Source organism: Protopterus annectens, chromosome 5.part0 (assembly GCF_019279795.1).
Source record: "Protopterus annectens isolate FY-2018-M chromosome 5.part0, PAN1.0, whole genome shotgun sequence".
Lineage (NCBI taxonomy): Eukaryota > Metazoa > Chordata > Ceratodontiformes > Protopteridae > Protopterus > Protopterus annectens.
Genome location: NC_056735.1, coordinates 632,727,966 through 632,749,804, shown reverse-complemented (window position 1 = coordinate 632,749,804; position 21,839 = coordinate 632,727,966). Strand labels below are relative to the sequence as shown.

The 21,839-nt window shown below is 37.2% G+C and overlaps 1 protein-coding gene across 2 annotated transcripts in view; it reads right to left on the bottom strand.

The window, feature by feature from the left end:
• Positions 1-21,839, bottom strand: part of LOC122802719 (inosine-uridine preferring nucleoside hydrolase-like) — a 325,671-nt gene that overhangs the window by 300,265 nt on the left and 3,567 nt on the right. The window contains exon 2 of one of the 2 annotated variants that reach the window (XM_044072477.1): positions 13,570-13,619. The exons of the other annotated variant lie outside the window; for it this stretch is intronic. Within the exon in view, the coding sequence (XP_043928412.1) occupies positions 13,570-13,597 (28 nt within the window). The 5' untranslated portion in view covers positions 13,598-13,619. The remainder of the gene's footprint in view (positions 1-13,569; positions 13,620-21,839) is intronic. 2 annotated transcript variants of the gene reach the window in all.

Sequence of the window (21,839 nt, the reverse complement as noted above, 5' to 3'; positions counted from 1 at the left end):
ACTTTCCTAGTGTTCTGTTGGGACACACCTCTCTCCCTGATGTCTGTCTGTCATCTGTCACGTTACACTGCCCTCCAATGTGATACATTTATTTCTATCATTCCCCCCATGATGTCACCTACCTCTTACTCTATTCCTCCCCCTTCTGTAACTCTTACACTACTATGTGGCAGTGTGATTCAGTATAGTAACCCTCATTTACATAGGATTGCCTAGTAATGCTTAGTTACATCTCTTACACTGAGCTTCCCCCCCTTGGCAACCACTACACGGTGGCCATATTGTTTTTGGTCTGCTAGTCCCTGCATTGTCATTCCATGTGATACATAAAACCCACAATTGTGGGCTTATAAGCTTCGGTTTCAATTTTGAGCAGCGCACCCCATTTGCGCGGGTGTGCGCTGCAGTTAAACATCAAAATCCCCCGAAAAAAAAAAAAGTTATTTTAAATAATTTTGCAACACTTTTAATGCCAATGGCCACATATTTGGCCATTGGCATGCTAGATAACACATATGCACCCTTTATTTGGAGCTGACATAGCTCCGTTGTCAATTTTGCAGAAATGTACTCAGTTGTCAGCTGAGTACATTTCTGCAGCTAAAACGTCCGTTACACGGACTGCTTTGGGCTTTCTGGATCGCTCAAATACCTCATTTGCATATCTTTCAGCTGCAAATGAGGTATTGAGCATTTCCACGCCCAGTCCGTGTAAGAGACGTTTTAGCTGTCTCTTACACGGAGGTTTGGGCTGTTCCTGGATCGGGAGGCTTACACGGAGGCTTACAATACTCTTAAACTCCGTGTAAGCCTTCGTGAATCCTGCCCTGTAACTTTCATTTTTTAATTGATTGTTCTTTCCTTTACAGATAGTAGTTGCTAGAAGTGGCTTTTCAGTGATGGTGTCTCTTATTTATTTTTTTTTTGGAGGGGCATGTATGCAAGGTATGCAAAACCATATGTATTTTGTTAATTATTTAGTTAAGAGAGGTCAGCCTTTGGTCTGCTTTCTAAATTTGGTTCCAAACAAAATTCCTACTACACTGTCTGTCATGCAAGTATTTTGTTCTTTCAGTGTTATAGTTCTAAACTGAAGAAGAACTAGGCTGGATTATAGATTGGTCTGTATCTTATCTTATTTGTGATATATGTGCAATCAGTGTAGGTAAGTTTGTGATTATGTACTGCATGTGCATGCTATGTCTGTGTATGTGTTATTTTTTTAAGCCGTAAGTACAGCATCACTCATAAAAGAATTACCAAGTAAGGTTTTTAGTCTGCACCTGGAAAGGATGAGAGGCATAGGAGTGGGTTAGAAAAAGAATGTACTGGGACTCCAAAGGAAAAAAACATTGTTTCTGATGGTAAAAAAGATAACAGGTCTAAGTAACAGTGGACAATCAAGTCACCACTGCATAATGAGGGAGATAAGAGAGACTGTATAAATTAATAGAGGTTGGTGTAGGAACAACGTTGTGAGATTAGGATTTACTATTAAAAATAATAAAAAATATTAAAAATAATTCATGAAACTTGTCTGCTTTTGCATCCTGAAGCTTTGCCCTGTTAATGTTTTCTTAACTTTAAAGGACACATATGTTTTCATCATATATGTAATTAAATTTAGACTATTATTTATACTATAAATGTTTTGTGAAAGTGTGTGTGTGTGTGTGTGTGTGTGTGTGTGTGTGTGTGTGTGTGTGTGTGTGTGTGTGTGTGTGTGTGTGTGTGTGTGTGTGTGTGTGTGTGTGTGTGTGTGTGTGTGTGTGACTGGATGTGAAAGTGTGTATATGTGCACATGCACATTTGACTGTGTACTAAGTGCTGTGGGTTTTACTTTATTTAAACTACTAGAACAACCAGCAATTTTTTTTCAAAAAGTTGCTAATGCTGTACTAATATATGCTACTGCATCACTTAAATTAAAATGAGTGGACGGACTTGATCAAACATTGTGAGAGCAAGTTAATTTGATAATCCACCTTCTTTCTGGTACTATGTACACCTGCCATTTCACTAAAATTAAAGGAGTCGAAGGGTGTAATCAGTTGCTTTAATGTCCAGTTATTTTATGTGAGTTTTTAAATGACAAGCTGTCTTTTGAACTCAGTTTTTTAATTGTACTTTTATATGTGATATCTGATTTTTTTATATTTGTTCATCATTTGTGTATGGGTTGACCTGCAGTTGGCAGGAATGTGTTGATGTTTTACTACTGAGCACACTATCATCTCTTCCTTTGGCTTGTTACGACATGCACTGCAGATTGTATAACCTTTGTCTGCACAAACATATATAGATGTATATACATGAATGAATGTATACACACATACATATTTAGACTACTGGCAAAGACATTTTCCACCCCTACAGTGCCTTTTGTAGGCAATACCAAACTGTTAAACTTCCCGCCTTAACTGAACCTATGAATGAATATCTGAAAGTGGTACTCCTCAATACTATAAGAAACTCCACTCCCTGCAAGCCTTCCTGTCCCTGAAGATTGTAGACATATGTGTAGTAATGGAGACAGTTTAAAGTCATGGAAAGTACCTCGGCAGTGCAATGTTGTAATGCCTTTCACACGTTCAGACCAGCTACTCCACAGGAGGGAACTAAAAGTGGAAGGGTCTCAGTCGATATTAAAAACAACCTCACATCCAGACTACTTAAAGTGTATGACCCACTGGAACTCATACATGTGCAACTCACCATAAACAGGGTCTTGCACCATATCCTTGCAACATATAAGTCTCACTCCATATCCCAGGAATCCAATACTACCTATCTCAATGTGTGCAGTCAAGGGAAATTGCACTTGATGCAGAAAGCTGCATCTGGAAATACTTTGTGTGTACTTATCATTCTCTCAGTGAACATCCCCCACTGCTACCAGTGGTGAGGATTGAGGCTCCTTGATTACTAGTTCAGTGCTGGGTCATCACACCCCTCTATAGAATGAGAATTTTACACCACTTCTAATCATACCTCTCAACCTGTCGGTACAAGAAATCTGGACAAAGACTGACATTACGGGAAGACAAAGGCCCAAAAATATGGACATATTCTAAATACTGCCCTTATAAATGTAGAACATTGCTAGAATAACATAATTTTTGTTAGCATGCATTTTTGGATGATATGAAGTCTGAAACGTAAATGTATTTCATTATTTAGTGACTTCTGTCCTCAGTTCATCCCAGTGATTTGCCAGAAAACTTCAAATTTTATGAGGAACAGACTAAAAATATAAAGCAAAAATATGGACAGTCTGTGAAAATCTGGACAGTTGAGAGGCTTCTAATGCACAAGCTCAATGATTCGAAAACTTCATTAACACCAAAATCCTGGAACAGTTGGTCCATTCTCCAACCAGGGGTACAACATCATTGACCTTGAACTCAAACATGAGGGAGCTATGTTCCTCACCCAATGTAATTTCCTTGCACATCATATCTAACCATAAGACAGTGTTGTTTGAATTAAAAATTAAATCCAGTGACCCAGAGAAACCAACAAAACTTTAGGAACTGTTCAAAGCTAACCCTTCTATACTAAGTGATGCCTTAGCTAAATTACAAACACCCCTAAATCCAGTAAACACCATAGTATATACTGAGCTATTTACAAAATCCCTGTAGAGCCATATTGATAGATGTACAGAGTGAGCTGCGCCCACTCATATTAAAAATAAGACAAACTCAAAAGGCAAGCCACCCTGATGGGATCACAATATCAATCAGTTTAGTTATACAACATAAGAAAAAAATCTTTCCCAAGCTTAGGAGGAGCAAAGCCCAACATACTAAAAAACCTGACCAATCTAAACAGGCAATTAAGAGGGTAATTAATACTTCAAAGGTTAAATTTGAAGAAAAAAAATAGCTTCTCAGCCAAAGGACAACCACAAAGCTTTCTGCAGCTATGTCCATAATGGCAAGGGAAATATGCAATAATGAGCAGAACTTATTGTAAATGGCATCACCCACACTGAATCAGAGGCCATTGCTAACCTTTTGGTTGACAGGTTCAGCTCTAATTCCCTCCTCCACTCTCCAAATAGCCCAGAGGAAATACTGCATACCACAGTCCCCCAACCATTATTAGGCAACAAGTCTTCAATGAACTTTCCAAGGCCAAAAACATCACAGAATGCTTACAAAATAGCATGAAACATGACCTCTCTGGCCCACTTGAATCACTTTTCAGCTGGAGCCTGCAGTCAGGTTTTGTGCCCTAGAAATGGAAAATGGCTGCAGTCATTCCCTGTACAATGAAGGTCCAACCACCAATCCAGGTAACTACAGGCCATAAGTCTGACCAGCCTCATATGTAAGACCATGGAAAGAATCATCATAGACATGATAAACGAGGATGTAGGTAACCTGCAAACTCTGGTCATATCACAGTTTGGCTTTATTAAAGAAAGGTCATGCCTATTAAATCTGGTGGACTTCTTGGAGAGGGTCACCAAAGCAATGGATGAGGGCAAGGTTGTGCTCACAGATTATGCACACCTGGAGAAGGTTTTTGATACAATACCCCATTCAGGCATTATAGACAAGCTCACTAAATTAGTTATAAACCCTTTTATCCCCACTGGATAGCTAACTGGCTCATTGACAGGACCCAAGGGGTCAAAATAGGTGAGGCCACCTCCACTAAGTGGCCAGTCAGTAGTGGAGACCCCCAGGGCTCTGTACTGGGCCAACTCCTTTTTGGTATCTATTTCTCTGAAGTGGAAGCAAATACTGACGGCTTATGGATGATTAAGTTTGTAAATGATTGCAAGCTGGGGGCTATCACTGACTCCCCTGCACACACTAGCATTCATCAAGAAGGCCTATCTCTGAGTAACAAATGGTGCCAAAGCCATGGTTTTAAATGTGTTGCTAAGAAATGCATAACTGTACCCTTTGGGAAGTCAACCATCCCACCTAAATACCACCTTGATAATATACCCCTAAGAGTCAACCCAGTCATCATGGATCTGGGTACACAGTAGGCTTACCTTCAACCACCATGTGGCCACAGTGGTGAGTAAATCCATTTATGTTGCACAGCTTGCAAGTAAGGGCATGGTATCTAGGTCCAAAGAGGTCATTATCTCACTGTATTCCATTCTTATCAAACCAATTATACAGTACAATGCTCCTTTCAGTATGTACCTGACCAGGCATATGCAGCAACTAGAGTGACTTCAAAAGTTTCTTGCAAAAAGAATACAATGCATAGTAAACTTGCCTTATGCAGAGTGCCTTAAAGCTGTTTCTTTCTTGTAAGCCTCCTATAGATTGCTGAGGGGTGATCTATGGAGTAATCTATGCCTGGCTTACAATGCATCTGCAAACCCCACACTTATGAATCTCCTGCATATTCATAAGTCAAACAGTACCAGAATTACAAGGTCTAAGGACCTGAATTTTGTCTGTGACTTAAACAGAACATGCTGGAGACACAAATATGTGTCCAAAAATACTGCCTCTCCTATGGAATAGGCTTCCTATCTAAGTGAAGCTGAGTTTGTTTATTACCCAATTTAAGTGCAACCCAGACCAGTGGATGAGGAACACGAAATTTATACCAGGCCTGGCACCCATGACCCTTATGGACAGCAGTAGCTAATAAATGCCTGGCCCTCAATGTCCTATTTGGATACAGGTTGTTATTATTATTTTTTCAGAACAACTTGGCTAGGTTTAGAAAGCCCCCCCCCCCAGGTCATTAACCTAGTAACAATCTATGAATCTACACACACACACACACACACACACACACACACACACACACACAAACACACATACATATCTACACAAACACACAGGTACAATGTGTTTGGTCTAAGGTTTCTTTAATCTATAATTTTTTTTATGGTATATATGGTTTAATGATGTGATGTGTCAAATACTGGATTATCACTTGTATGGTTGGTAGGAATGTGTGATAACGTTGAGACTTTTGTTTGTCACATTGGGTTTGAGTATGTGTGTGCACAAGCCTCTGTGGATTAGAGTTACCAGAAGGATTATGTAAGGAGACACACAAGTCTCATGCTTGGGCTTGTTGCATTTGTTTGTGGGGGAGGGGGTTAGGGTTACAGTTAGGGCTAATGAAGGTAAAGATGTGTGTGTATTTGTGTCATTTTGTCTTGTTTAGTGGAAAGAATTCTCTTAAGGAAACAGTGCTCAGTACCCTGATATGTAGGACTGATGTAAGAGGCAGGGATAGGAGTAACATTAGGATTAGCTCACATGAGTAATGTAGTGCGGTAGTGAACCCCCTTCCCCCTGCCTCTAACCCCAACCACACACATTAGGGTGCTTAACACCCTTTCCCTAACAGTATGATTATACAGACAATTTATTTCTGATAGTGTGAGTGTTTTTTTTAGACTTTGATTGTAAAGGGAAAATATTTTCCTTTTCTGTTCAAGATTTTGTTTTCTGTTATATATTTATTTATTTCTTAGTCTCGATCACCGGTAAGTGTGGTCATCTAACGGACCCTTTTAAAGATAAGTCCAATGTTATTTTTATATTAAATGTGATGCGACATTTTGTACACAATATTAATAATGTTTTAATTATATTATATTATATTATATTATATTATATTATATTATATTATATTATATTATATTATATTATATTATATAAGTTAGTGGGTGCAGAGTAGCTTCCTCCTCTGAAAGATATACATTTTACTGACATGCATACAGGAATATATCAATGATATGAAAAACAAACACCTGGAAAGTAGTGGAGATTTACATTTTTGGAAAAAAAATCATGCTGGCTCACCAAAGGAATTAGAAGCTGGTGTATGCAAACAACCTATGATGCATATCAGAGGTGGTATGGATTTATTGTTACAGACAGTACATATGAAATTACATGTAATACACTTCATCTTAAAGAGTTAATAATGATATTGTTTAAAAACATTTTCTTAATTGGTTTTTGGGGTTGGGTTTTTTTGGTCTTTTACTTATTAGTCTGTAATATTAGTTTAAATCTGGTTTGATTTGATTTGTAGTTTTTAATACTTCTGTGAATTTATTTTATATAGGAACTAGAATTTAAATGTTAGCCTAATGGTTCAATAAATTCTATGTTCAAATGCCTTTGTAATTGTATTATTACCAGAAAGGATGACCTCGTTCTATTACTGAGCTTTTTAAAAACTACAAGGAGCTTGAGAATAAAGAAAGGAGGAAAACTTGAACATTTTTGGAAGATCTTAATGCTACTTCAGACCCTTACTTAAATGTTTTCAAAGACACTTAAGAAAAAGATGGAGAGAGGCTCTTGGTTTCTGGATTCATCACTCAAAGGGCAAAGATTTTACACAGTTATCCCAAATCAGCAGTCAGAGTAGAAGTGGTAGTTTAAAACAATGAACAGGTTTTACTCCTCAAAGTGAATTTTTTTCTGCATCAACATGGCAAAGCATGGCCCAGAGAACATCTAAGTATAATACCAGAGTCTTTCAACCAGAGGTATATGTAATCAGGGAAGTCTGAGATGGCATGAATAAAGTTAAATGAAACTGGTGCAGTGTTTCTTAAAGCAAAGGCTAGGATGAAGAGTAAAAGGAAGACAGAAGTAATTATCAAACTGCAAAAGGAAAGCAGATGAACTAGAAAATCAACACCATCAGTCTGCAGCAAGTTGGAAAGAACCATTATGCAGATGGTCTTCCACAAACACAGTCCAAATAAGGATGAAAGGATTTGGGTCAGAACTGGCTCTTAAGCATTCAAAAAATTGGGTCTGAGGTCCAATATGGCTCTAGCTCATATGCTTAATTGGCAAAGGGTGGGAGGTCATGATTATTTTCTGTTGACTGAAGGAAAGGGTGTAAAGAAAGGGGTAGTCTGATAGGGTGATATCATTGTATAAAAACATACAGAGATATGCCCAAGGGCAGGCTCATAATGGTATGACAACAGCCAGGAGGTTCCTTCATAGGATAAGTTGCCCAATGCTGGCAATGAAGCAGAGTGTGGAGATATGGGATACCAGATAGCCAGGAGAGAAACAAATGAGCCTGTCCTGAGAAAAGGACAATTTAGAGGCAAAGTGTATGGACCAAGAGTAATACTTTGTTGACAAGCATTTATCAGAGGGTATAACATGAAATGCTGTTCAACAAAGGAGATGAACACAGCACTAGTTAACTGTACTATTGAATTAAGGAAAAAGTGTTCTCCTAGCAAACTGAATTAGGCAAAGTTAAGTTGCTTGGAACACCTCAGGAAAATGGAGGAAGATGTGAGAAATATATTCAATCATAAAAGCAAAGCTTAGCAGATTAGATTAAGTCATCTATGCAGAATGAAGCAACCTGGAGCTGGTTCTGTCTGAAGAGGAATTAAGTTAAACCTGCATACTGAAGGCAAAGTGCTGTACAGTGAACAAAGATCAGATGTCATTGTGAGTGGTAGGTCTTGTTGCATTCTAGGGATTAATGTCACCAAGCCAGGACACCCCCCTTTCCTTTCTCCATTTCCTACTGGAGTCTGGTTTGGAAAAAAGGGATACAGGTCTTAGATAATAATAATAAAAATATAGTGTTGATTGTCTCACTGTCTGTAAAGTGTTATGACTGGACCTTTTTGGAAATCAAGGCCTTTGGTACCATATCTAACTTATATATCAACACAAGGAAAACCACTATCTTTCCATTAAAGTACATATAAGGAGTGGAGTGGCCTGACAGAAAATTTTAAAGCAAGCTGGAGTACATGCAGAGGGCAGGATTCAGTAACAAAGGATAATTATGACTGACAAATGGCAAGACCACTGACCTAGGAATACAAAATACTTACTTGCCCGAGCTGAGAAATAAATGGAAAGCAACAGACATAAAACTGTTCCTAAATGCAAATAAATAAATACAAATACTGCCTGGACTTCTCTTTCTTTTTCCAGTATGGAAATTGTGTTCTAGCCAAAAGGATTTTTTAAAGGAAATGTCATTCATTTGCATTGGTGCAATAAGAGAAACACTCTAGGAAAAAAAAAGTGAAACTAATACCTGAATTGTGGTGTGGTTACAAAGCATCAATATTTATTGGCTGATTAATTTACAGGCTGGGTCACAGTTACACAACCATTACAGATTTCAATCAGTATTAAAAATAATAATCAATATGAATGAAAACTAAATCTGCTTTAGTAACTGCATCTTCAAACAGCAGGAGCAAACAACATGAGCACATTCTGGTCAGTGGTGGAAAGATTATGCAGAGTTTCACTTATTTATGAAATTACTAGCGTTGTCGCCTCACAGCAAAACGTTGTCCCATTCGATTCTCAGCTAGAGCATTTTCTGTGTGGAGGCATGCGTGAATGGGCATGCCTTCGTTGAAGTTTGTGCGTTAGGGCTGGTAACTTGGCATGTAAAAATCTACTACCAAACATTAGCGGACCGGAGTTCCGCTGTGGCGACCCCTAACCGGGATAAGCCAAAAGACACAACAACAACTATTAAGTAGCCTTAACAGCTTTCTGTACCAGAAGTTGCACAACTGAATATGTTGTAAGTTATGGAAGAAGAGACATTGCCACATAATAATCTATATGTTGAAATGAAGACAAATATGGAGCAGTTCTATAAGATGATGTTAGATGCAGAAGACATTTCTAACAGTCTAAGAAATGATTCTGATGGGTGAACCAGTCTTCTGCAGGAAGTTATAAACAGAGGCAATAGAGAAGAGGCAAAATGAAGGTAGCTATCATAAAACATCCTCTGTATCAGGTCTTCCTGTTTCATTATGGCTTGATGCATAACATTACAAGCCATGAGAATTAAAATACAAAGCATTACTTCAAGTTAACATTATGTATGAATTTTAACTTTTACTTCATATATTGCAAGTGTTCTTGGACCTCACTTCCAAAGCAGATTTTTAAATATAAGCCATTAAAAGTCAAACCTACAGATACAGTATCATTCTTGTTTATTTTGTATTCTTCCCTGGATGGTATATTATTGCACAATTATTTGTTAACCATTCTTTCAAGAAAACTAATAAACCTTTTTAACTCAACTCTCAGCTGCATTATAATGATAAAGTGAGCAAAGAAATCATACAAAACTCTAGATAGTCAGCTGCATATAGAATAACAAGATGCCTTTATAATGAAAGGTCTCCTGAGCTATTAAACAACTTATGGTTTAAGACGAAAGGTATCCCTCTTAGTTCAGCAACAACCTCAACTAGTCAAGCTGAGTTACCATCAGCTTGTGGTCCACATCAGTGATGGATTTCAGGAGTGAACCTGACAAAATGATTTTTCAGGCCAGATAACTCTCCTCCTTCCTAAAAATTTCAAAATCTTCCATTGCATAATCCACAGCACAACTCTTTAGACTGCCAGACACTCAGGAGAATGTGTACTCATTCAATCACAGGGCCACAAAGCTGAAGAGAAAAAGGAGGAAGACAGGATACTAAATTAAGGTAATTCACAGAGGAATTATCCTCAAAGAGCCGGGCTAAGAGTGATTTCCACAGCTCTGCCTCCCTGAACTGGTCCCTGGCTGCATTGTATAATGGGAATGGGTTATTTATATATTGGGTGCAGGGTTTGAGTCTCACAAGGGATAATTGGCTAGGCTTAAAATGGCTCGCAAGGGCAGTTAGCTTAGTACTAATCTATGAACCTATGAACCTATGAACACACACACACACACACACACACACACACACACACACACACACACACACATACATATAACAAAACACAGAGACAAAAGCACCGAAAGTCTACTTAAATGAACACTTACATCACTGATGAAAAACTATAGGTAAGTAACCACTTGGCCACCATGGTGAACCTTTCCCCTTTCCCCACTGTAGTGGGATCTCAGAGTTATTATATTTAGTTAGGAGGGGTGTGGGGGACACAGCCCCCCCACATAGGGGGATATCAAGGGCAAAGCCCATCACATGGGTGGGTTTAATGTGATTCGCTTTTTGTATTTCATTGTGGTGCAGCCAAATAGTTACTTATCTATAGTCCTTCATCAGTGATGCAAGTGTTCATTTAAGTGAATTTTTGGTGCTTTCATCTCAGCGTTTTAAAAGTCAGGTAAGTGGTATTACAATTATCTGAAGCAGACCCATATATACATACATACATATATATATATATATATATATATATATATATATATATATATATATATATATATATACACACACACACACATATAGGACCAAATGTAAATATTAACCGATTAGGTTAGACCTGGTCTGGACTCATCACTGAGAGCCACAAATGTCAGTCTTACCCTTCCAGAAAAGCTGGTGAAATAGGATAATGACTGCCAAAAAAAAAAAAAAAAGATTAATGGAAATCTAGCAGAGAAATTTGTGTAAGTTCTATAAATGAAGTAAATAAAGGCTGCAGAGATTCAAGCATCAGTTACCATGGATTACTGTTTTGGCATGTCAGTTTACACATATGGATAATTGTTAAAAATGGTAAACAATATCTATTCCACTCTGTAAATCTGATAAATGTGCATGTGCATATTGTTGCCTGATGCAAGAAGAGCTATAGATCTGCAATCTTTGTGATGACCCACTACTGGACCAGTATTCAAGGGACACCAATCCTCACCACTGATACCAGTGGAGGATGTTCACTGAGAGGTTAAACAGGTACACACACAGTATTTCCAGATGCAGCTCTTTATATCAAGTGCAATTTCCCTTAAGACCACACAGAGACCCCAATCACTCTGGGGCTGGTTTCTCTCTCTTCCTCCAGATCCCCAGTAAGACTCCCCACTGGCACAGCTATAGAGCTGAGATCTCAGCTGAGTGACCAAGACAAGGCCTCCAGCACTCTCTCTGTACAACCAGTGCTTTGTGTCCCTGCCTAAGTAGCTGAAATACACACTCTTTGAGGTTTGATTTACACACACACACACACACACACACACACACACACACACACACACATACACACACACACACCTGGGAAAGGCTGTCAGAGGTTTACTAGCTATGACCCCTTCTGCCCATACTATAAGGTAGTTACCACTACCACCAATCACTCCTGCCAACTACCTTAAAGCCCTTAACAAATGGTGTCCAATCTTACTGTGTAATATTAATATTAATACAAATGGTAGTTTGACCAAGAGCAAGGCTATTAGGAGTGGCTCACACAGTGTCACCAAATAAATATACAAGTACTCTCAAAAACTTAAAGATCTCTACAAAGATCAACCACAATGAAATGTTTAAATATATTTAATAGTACATAATAAAAGAACAAGAAAATATGATGTATATATTCACAGTGGCAAGTTCAAAACACAGGAAATATTTAAAATAACATTGCAGGACAGGCTCAGATAAATAAAGAAAATATCTAAACTAAGCTTCATTATATTCCTGACTGTATCTAAGAGAATTACTATACTAATAACTTACTAATAAAGCAAAGCAGAAGATGTGGTGAATGGTTCTTCTGTTGTTGTCAGGTCCAAGTCAGAATACAGAATCCTGTGTCTCACTAAGAGACTTCTCAAAATAATATCTAAAATATTACTGCTGGGATATCTTGCCGAATGACATAATTTCTGGTCATCTGACTTCTATTTCTCAGGCAAAACCCCCATTGCTGAAGCTGGTAGGACTTAGCACCTACTTGTAAAAATACACACCCAAGGGCTTTTGCTCAGACCTTTGGCAGATGCCTGAAGTCATAAAACAATTGCATTCTCCATGCTTTCAGAGCAGGGATTAGTTCACACCAAATACAATACAAAAAGCTTCCTAGTACGGACTTTGTGTCTCTGGCTGCCTTGAAACCTGCAAGATAGCAACTTTATGGCCTACCCTATAAAGTGATTTAATTTCAGATATTTTTTCTAAAGTTTGCTGGACTGAAGTTAACCCTCCAGTTTCCTCTGTTAAATATATACATTTAAACAGTTACAATAGTGCATGTACATTTCTGTTCTCTGCAGTAGGCACACTGTAGTTACATTTTAAGCACAAGCACTTTACAAATACCTGTTCAACACAAACATCTGTACAAAACAGTTTGATATACACATGACATACAGTTTGAATACATTTGTAATGCCAGCATCCTAGTTTAATATTCACAAATAACATATAATTATTTAAAAATTCCAGCTAATTCCAGTACCCCCTTTCATCACAACCTTTATTTTCTGTAGTCCTGTTAATAAAGCAGCACAAATTCCCACTTAATTCTTAAAGGTAATTAAGTGCTCATTCCAAACAGTATTTCAAACAAAATGTACAGAAAATGTAAACTGCTATTAAATTCTAATCAAATAAAAATGTAAGCATCATTAACTTAAATCTAGTACTGCACAAAAGACAGTAAACTATTGCCACTGTTTCTTGGAAAATTTCCAAGTGGAAGCCAGTCACACATATTTTTAACAATCATCAATATTAGGTAAGTCATATAAATACAACTTATAAAGATCATGTGAGTATAACACTGAGTTTAGATATGGATGACCAAGCTATTTTCTTAATAATCACAAAACTGCAAAACTTACCTTTATGTTGAGATGTTAGGCTCGTCATTTAAGGTCTGGTTTTCTCACTCCTGTTGTGAATCCACATAAGAAAAGATAAACAAGAAAGTCACAAAGTAAGTAAAGTGTTTGCAGTGACAAAGGAGCCATCTTCACCTTGATGCTATGTACAATAAATGATTATATTCATCATTACACAGCACTTGGAGTGCTCCAAAAAACAAGCTTCTGTTTTCAACAAATCCTTCCTTGCTCATTTAGTAACAAGAACAGCTATGCAACCTTCATACAGAACCAGAAGCTCAATATGCATGAGGCTACAATGAAAAGGAGCGTCGGAAAGAAAGTAGGAGCTTATCTCCCTGGGCCTCTGCTGAAAATGGGCATGTATCCAGTCGGACTATCCCGGTCACCAAATGTAAAATAAAATAAAAATAAATGAATGAATGAATATTTTACTCAGCGTTCTATACAATTATAAGTTTAAATACTTTTAAAAATAAGTTAATTGCTGTCTTTCCAAGACATACTTCAAGTCTTGAAACTACAGACAGCAGACTGCATAACTGCAAAACTTCCACACGTGGCAGGTTTCAAATTTGGCAGACAAGATGAAAAATACTGACCTGGTTGTGAAGAAAGTAGTCAGATGCTTAGTGTTAAATATAAATTTCTATCATAGTAGCTGTTGCAAAGGTGACAGAATCATTCATTGAGAACTATTGCTGGTATATTCCCCTTCCCCAGGAATTATTCTTCTTTGTACAACTGCTGACCAAAATGAGTTGACAGTAGATTGATCTTAGCCATGATCAACCAACCTCACAGAGCCCATATATTTATATGCACATGTATGTGTGTGTGTGTGTGTGTGTGTGTGTGTGTGTGTATATATATATATATATATATATATATATATATATATATATATATATATATATACATATATATATATATATATATATATATATATATATATATATATATATACACACACACACACACACACACACACACACACATGCATACATATATGCACATATCCATATATACATATATGCTCATATCCATATATATACATATACACACATATACATACACACACACACACACACACACACACACACACACACACACACACACACACACACACACACACACATGCACATATATAAAAATGATGTCAAAACACATTAGCATTTAACAACTTAATAAGACTTCCAAACTTTTAAAATAAATAGCAGAGTGGTAAAAGTAATGCTAATGTGTCATAGTTAAGACATTTCTTCCTAAATGCAATTTTGTAGAATAATTGAAACTAAGATGGGAGAGTGTTCCCAGAACTACAATATTTTACAGCAAAACTTATATTTTTACAGGGCAAAGCAAAATGATTCATTTTAAGTTACCTTTTAAAAGCTACTATTCAAACCTACACTTTTATATGCTAAGAACCCTAATATAAAAATTAATTATTTAGCACAGTCAGATTTTTGATTCAGTACATTATATATTTTGAAAAATTCAAACTTTACATATTTTTCATGGCACCAAATTCAGAAGCAACCAGACATTAGCTTCATACCTCTCAACCACATAGTGTAAGAAATTTGGATAAACCCTACAATAATGGGGGGACAAAGGCACAAAAATAGGGACAGATTTTAAATATTGCTCTTACAAACTTAGAATGTCACTATAATAACAGGGTTTGTGTTAGTGTGCATTTTCTGAAGGATATGAACTCTGAAACTCATATATACATTATCATTTAGTAACTTTAGTCCTCAGTGATTTGCCAGAAAACCACAAAGTTTTTGAGGAGCAGATCAAAAATATGGGTCAAAAATCTGGACATTCTGAGAATATCTGGGCAGTTGAGACATATGATTAACTTTGTTTAAATGTTTCACTGTCATTTTTCTGATTAAGAAAGTCTGTTTAAACTATATGTTTTTTAGTAAAACCAATGTCTATTTTTGGTTTTTCATCACAATAAAAGGGCTTCATCGGCATCTAACAGCATTTTAGTTGAGCTTCAGAACACATTCCATGAGTAGAATATCTAGGTATGGTGACAACAGAAAAATCAGAAAAATGTCCACCTTCTATCACCCCAGGCACAGGTGTTAAGTTTTTTATGAGTTTGGTCACTACAAATTACACAGAGTGAGTGTTCTCATCCTCCACAGATATGTCTGCTAATATACATGTTAGAACTTCTGCATGGTTTAAGACAGCATCTGTCTCTTTTTCTGGTCTCACAAACTGGTCCAGTCTTGGCATAGCTACTCAAAGCTGAGAAATGATAATTTGTCACAGTATAGGATAAAAAAACAGAACAACACTCATTTATACAAGGCCATAACTACAGTTTATCACATAAACTTAATTTTTAGGTGCATAACTTTTCTGTTTCCATACTTACAAAAATGCTGTTTTCACGCCCACTTTTTATTTTTTCTTTCAAAACTGGTAAAGACAACTGCAAATAACTATTTCTATAGGAGATTAACTTGTCATCATCTGAGTTTTATTTCTATAACTAAACAAGAACTGTAACTTTCTAGTCTCCACAGACTTTCCTTTTAGTTTTTCATCATTTCTTTCCAAGTTTGTGCAAATCTACCTGGCAGGCCATTGGATGGAGTATGAAATGCTTACAGAACTCTCATACTGAATTAATTTCCTTTTCATAAAGTCTGTAGACTCCACACTTGTGAAACAAGGTCCATAGTCAGACACTAGCATTTCTATAAAACCTGGTATTCTAAAACACTGTCTCCATTACTCATCTTTTACATGTAAAACAGCAGAGTTTATAGCATGCATACATGCATAAAAGCAGAAAATAAGATTCTAAGGAACAGAGCAGCTTACCCTAAATGTAGTCTAGAGTGTAGCTTCTCAGTACATAAACAGAGTATATCCGGTGATGATTTACTGTTTATTTGACATTCAATGCCAATGAGGATGGATTTTTCAAATGACAACCATGGAGCCCTAAATCAACCTCTTTGCATCAGTCAGCTGCAAACATATAATACCCTGCCCTCCACAACTTATTGGTGAATCATTCATGGTCCTTTAAAATAGTTTAAAAAACTGTGTTGATAAATTCATCACTGCAAAGTATAAATATACAGGGAAATGCTGCAATTCATAGTATAAATATAGAGGGGAAATTCTGCAATTCATAATTAAAAGGCAAAATTACACAATCAATGCATTATTAAATCAAATGAAAAGAATGTAGACAACTTTCAAACTTTACCCATCCCAGTGAAACAAGGGTAAGGTTAACTCCATAAAAAAAAAAATAATAAAAACAATCAGAAGTAGCAAAGCTTCATTCAAGATAATTTTATTTGTTTATTTATTTAAATATGTTTACTGAGAAAGTTCAACTAGGCAAAGAAGCTTCTTTTCAACATAGGCCAAGGGAGAAAAGCTCCATCAGGGTATAATACTAATTATTTTAGTCAGGATACATATACAGGAAAAAAAAACTCCACAGGTTACAATAAAGTATCACAGTGAAAGCAATACATGTAGATTGCATTATATAACAAGTCACAAGTGTGAGTTACTGAGCCCCTAGTAGAAGTTACGCACAATTTAAATATATGCACAAATTGTATCAGCATATCAAGTAGTATTGAGATTAATATATGTAACAGTAGGTAGTGTGTGAGAGAGTATCCTACGTGCCATTAGGAAGGCTGACAATAATATAGAGTATCATGATTACGTCTCCAGTCATAACCAGCATATTATGTCTTTGAGATAAGGATGTCCAGAAATTCATACCAAGAGAAAAGCTCAAGAGGTGAATCTTGACATCAATGTCGAGAACACATAACATCCCAGCCTAGGTTATCACTAGTGAGACCTGATTGTAATTCTTTGGAGTGCATACAGGTTTACCTGTTCCCATTTACTACAACAGTTAGACATAAAAAGCTGTGTTGTAGTAGTGTTTTATAGCGTAGAAAGTCATGACACACTAACCGTTACTACCATATCTCTTAACTGTTCTTAATTTTACATAAGTCCTTGATTTTGGCTACAAATTATTTCTCTCCTCTAACCTCTCCTAAAACTGTCAGTTTGAGGGGTGGTTGTGGGGTGAGAATTACACTTACTAAATAATGAATATATTTTGAGTTTTAGTCTTGTTTTATTCTTGTTTTAGGAAAATGCATGTTAATTCACATTCTTTTATTCTGTCGATATCTTAAGTTAATATTACTAATATTATAAAAAGTGCCCCTATAATTCCCTTATTCTGGAGGTAAGCAGTTAAGAGCAATGGCTGCTACAAAGAGAGTGGGCCACCCAAAAAGATCATGGGAAAGCTGGTAAAACACTTCATTCAGACTTAAAAAAATCAGAATGAAGTGTTTAATGGCTTCCTGCCACTCTCCTGTTGTGACCACTGAGCATTGTTAATGTACTAGTGTTAGATTAGTGTTTAACAACATTGTGAAGTTGCTTAACAAAAGCTTTTTAAATATCTTTCTTATGTCAGAAAGGTACCTAGGTGCTTGACAAGCCTGTATTTTTACCAATTTTGGAATATAACTTTGGTGCTTCATGCACTAAAAAGCTTTCTACAATCACATCCAAAAGATAAAAGGAGAAAAACAAGAATGCAGCATGTTAGAACAATAAAGCATCACCATAAAATACCAAACATATACAGCTAGCATGGCTTACTATGCATTTGGCTGCTACATTCCCTGAGTGGCTTTAGTGTGACAATTTAATGTTGATGTGAGTTTTGGAGCAATGTATTGTATTGTGCAAGCCAGCAGTGCACTTTTCAAGGGATTCCCTATTTCCCCTCACTGTAGTGTAACTAAGTAGTTGGTATACATAATTTTGGGGTTTGTGGGGCTTGTCCACCACATCAAGAGGTATGGACAGTTTTGCCCCCCTGCAAAAATGATTGTGTTTTTCAGGGGTTTTCGGCACTCCATTTTCACTATGTAACTTGTGACAAAGGTGAGTTGAAGAATCATTCCTTGTATTTGTGTAGGGAAATCTAGCTTGCACACTGGCATACAAACTTGGAACCAAGTCCAGGCCACAAAGGTAAATTCTATCCCTTCTTCCTCCTTGCAACATGATCCTACCCAAAATTACATCTATAATGATTTGCTTGGGCCTCAGAAAGGTCAGAAGCCCCAATTCCATTCTTCACTTCTACACATTCTTAATAGAGCATTAAAATGTGGCTTCACACCTGATAACTGTGAGCAGGCAATTGTAGCCTTAGTCTACAATAGTGACCCTTCCACAAACCTCAGTAATTACATACCAATCAGCTGCACAAGTAACTTACATCAGGTGTTACAGAGAATCATCATAGAACCTATTCACAGGGACACCAGCTCTGTCCTTCTCCATGACCTAAGACAGCATGACTTTTTCAAACATCAGTCTTATGTGCTTAACATCATAAATTTTTTGAGAGTGTGAGACCACTATCCTAATGAAGGTTCATGCAGCTTACCTCAAGCAGTCTAAACATTTCAATGTCATTCCTCATGATGCAGTCATATGTAAACTCATGGACCTAAAGTAAAATGAAACCAGAACAACTTGAATCTAAAGGTGGTTAAATGGTCATATAAAAAGGTAAAAATAGGAAGACTCCTGTCCTCACTAATCCCCTACCATGAGCAAAGTCACTGTCTGTCATCTTTTTCTCAGACATCAAATATGACTCCAGTATTGCTCTCAACAAATATGCAAATTAATGCAAACTTGGGAGACTTGTCCTTAATCTCCATGACAACATTACCCTTTAAACGGCACTTCACACAAAAGATAGATGGTGTAGTAGAAATTAATTTTCCTTCACTGTCAACAAATGTAGCATTCTGCTTGACCCCTTGGTGGAAAGGAATGAAACCCTGATTGTTATCAAGACAATATGTGCTCAGTGGGTAGTATGGTTGTTGGAAGAGTCATGCCTGGAGGATGGGAGTGAGGGTCTGATGTTGTTTCATCTATGCTGATAGGGAGGTAGGTGGTTCTAGTTCATCACTTACATGACACCTATAGGGAGCACTGGATGTTGCACTCATGGCTACAGGCTCACCGAGTACATGTTGCCAGAGGTGAACTACAAATGCTGGAGAAATCATGTGTGGTTGCACACATGCTTCTCAGGGCATGCAGTGGCTGTGATAGCTCAAGGTAGCTTCTTATAAGGTTAGGTTTGCAAGGGTTAGGAAGGTAGTATGCAGGATCAAGCAGACCATCCCATTTGCAACCATCCATCTCTCACCTGTCTAGGGAACAAATAACCTAATAAGGCACTTCGATCAAGAGATCAAATAAATCATAGGGCTCTTATCCTAACAGGATGTGCTTGGCTATTGGCTGGAGAAGAACAAATGGGTCAATACATCAGTGGACCTCAAGAAGAGTAATCACTGGGCAAGATCCAGAGGATGCAGCATTCTGGCATTTGGCAAAAAATCATACTATTGACAGGTTCCAATTAAAAGTTAATGAAACAGTAAAAGGCCTTGCAGTTATTTGTAAATGGTTTCCAGTCTTATGATACTGATATAGCAACTACTATCCACAAGCATAGAGTTGCACTCCTGATCCTCTGTGGAGTTAACATACACCAATTATCAGACCAGTTATAGAATACACCCTGCTCTGTAACCTTCTCTCACATAGCACTTAGAGCAATTGGAGAAAGTATAGATTCCTCACAAAGACAATCAAAGGGTTTTAAGGTTTGTAAATACCACAGCAACTCCCTTCTCTGAATCTCATATCCTCCTTAAAGGAGATTTATGCCTGCCATACAAAACTTTAAAGGAAAGCCTTACAATTTTAAGCCATTTGCTAAGAATATCAACTTGGTCACCTAAACATAAATAGGCACTCAGCATCAATAAAAAGTAATAACAACTCGGTTATCTAACAGTGTAGTGCCTCGCAGGCAGTACTGCGCAGCTTGGGGCGTGGCATACATGATTGACACAGAACATGCAACACAGAAGTAAAAAGAAGTTATCGCAGTAAATCAATGTAAATCAAAGGAAAAATAAAGAAAAAAACATTTCGCAGGATGCACAGTAGCAAATTCCGCCCCGATAATTACTAATAATTAATAATAATTACTGTACAGAAACAACGCAAAACAGTTTTATAAATGGTTTTGCAGGGGGGCAGGCCCCCCTGCACCCCCCTACTTAAATATACCAACTCCGAGATGTCTCAACACTGTGTTAAAGTAGATATTTACTTTACCTTTTGCTTTGTATGAACATTTGCAACATGAGTATTATCCTCATTACGTGGTATGCCCCATATCTTTTAAATAAATAATTACTGTAAACAAGGACGGTAAACAAACACAATGTAAAACAGTCTTATAAATGTTATTGCAGGGGGGGACGCCCCCCTGCACCCCCCTACTTATATGTTTGTGTTAAATTGAAAACAGCTTACTTGCTGTTACTGTTACGTTTACAATACCGATATCAATACCGATGCAGGGCATGTTGACAACTACAGCTGTCAGTCAAAACTGCCAATCATGACAGACACGCCCAAAGCTGACTTCGTATGCTGAAAAGTTTTGTTGTTGGAACGGAATATGTTAGTGCAGTTATAATAATCTAGGATGCTTTTAAAATATTAATACTTTTGAGATACTAGTTAGCGTGCATTTTCTGAAGTAAGAGGGTTGCACCTCTAATTATCGTCTGACTTCCTATGCTGAAAAGTTTTGTTTCCACAGAAATGGAACGGAATATGTCAGTGCAGTTATGGGCGGTCAGGGGCAGGGTTTGCTACTGCGCATCCTGCGAGGCACTACACCGTTATATAACCAACAACTCTACAGTGAAAAATGACAACTTCATATCCCAAAAACTCCCACACCTATGGAGAAAACTCACCCTCTCAATTAAACTTATGTCATCAATCCATACATTCAAGAAAGAACTGGATGACTATTTTCACACCCATAAGTACTAACATAGGATGCAGGCCATCAAGTTCTTTGATTGTAAGCAGACCTTCAGCTTATTCAGAAAACCTTTGAACCTACAAACCTATGACTCTTTACTGCTCGATTCTAAACCATGACAGACCACAGAACATATTATCTGGTCAAACTTTTAATTTTAGATGTTCTACGATAAGCTTGATGTAACATGCTCAGTGTTTCAGAATTGTCTTGTAAAGAGATTATGACTCTTGACAAACATAATACACAGCCATCTTTCACATTTAGTGTTGGTCTTCTGGACTAA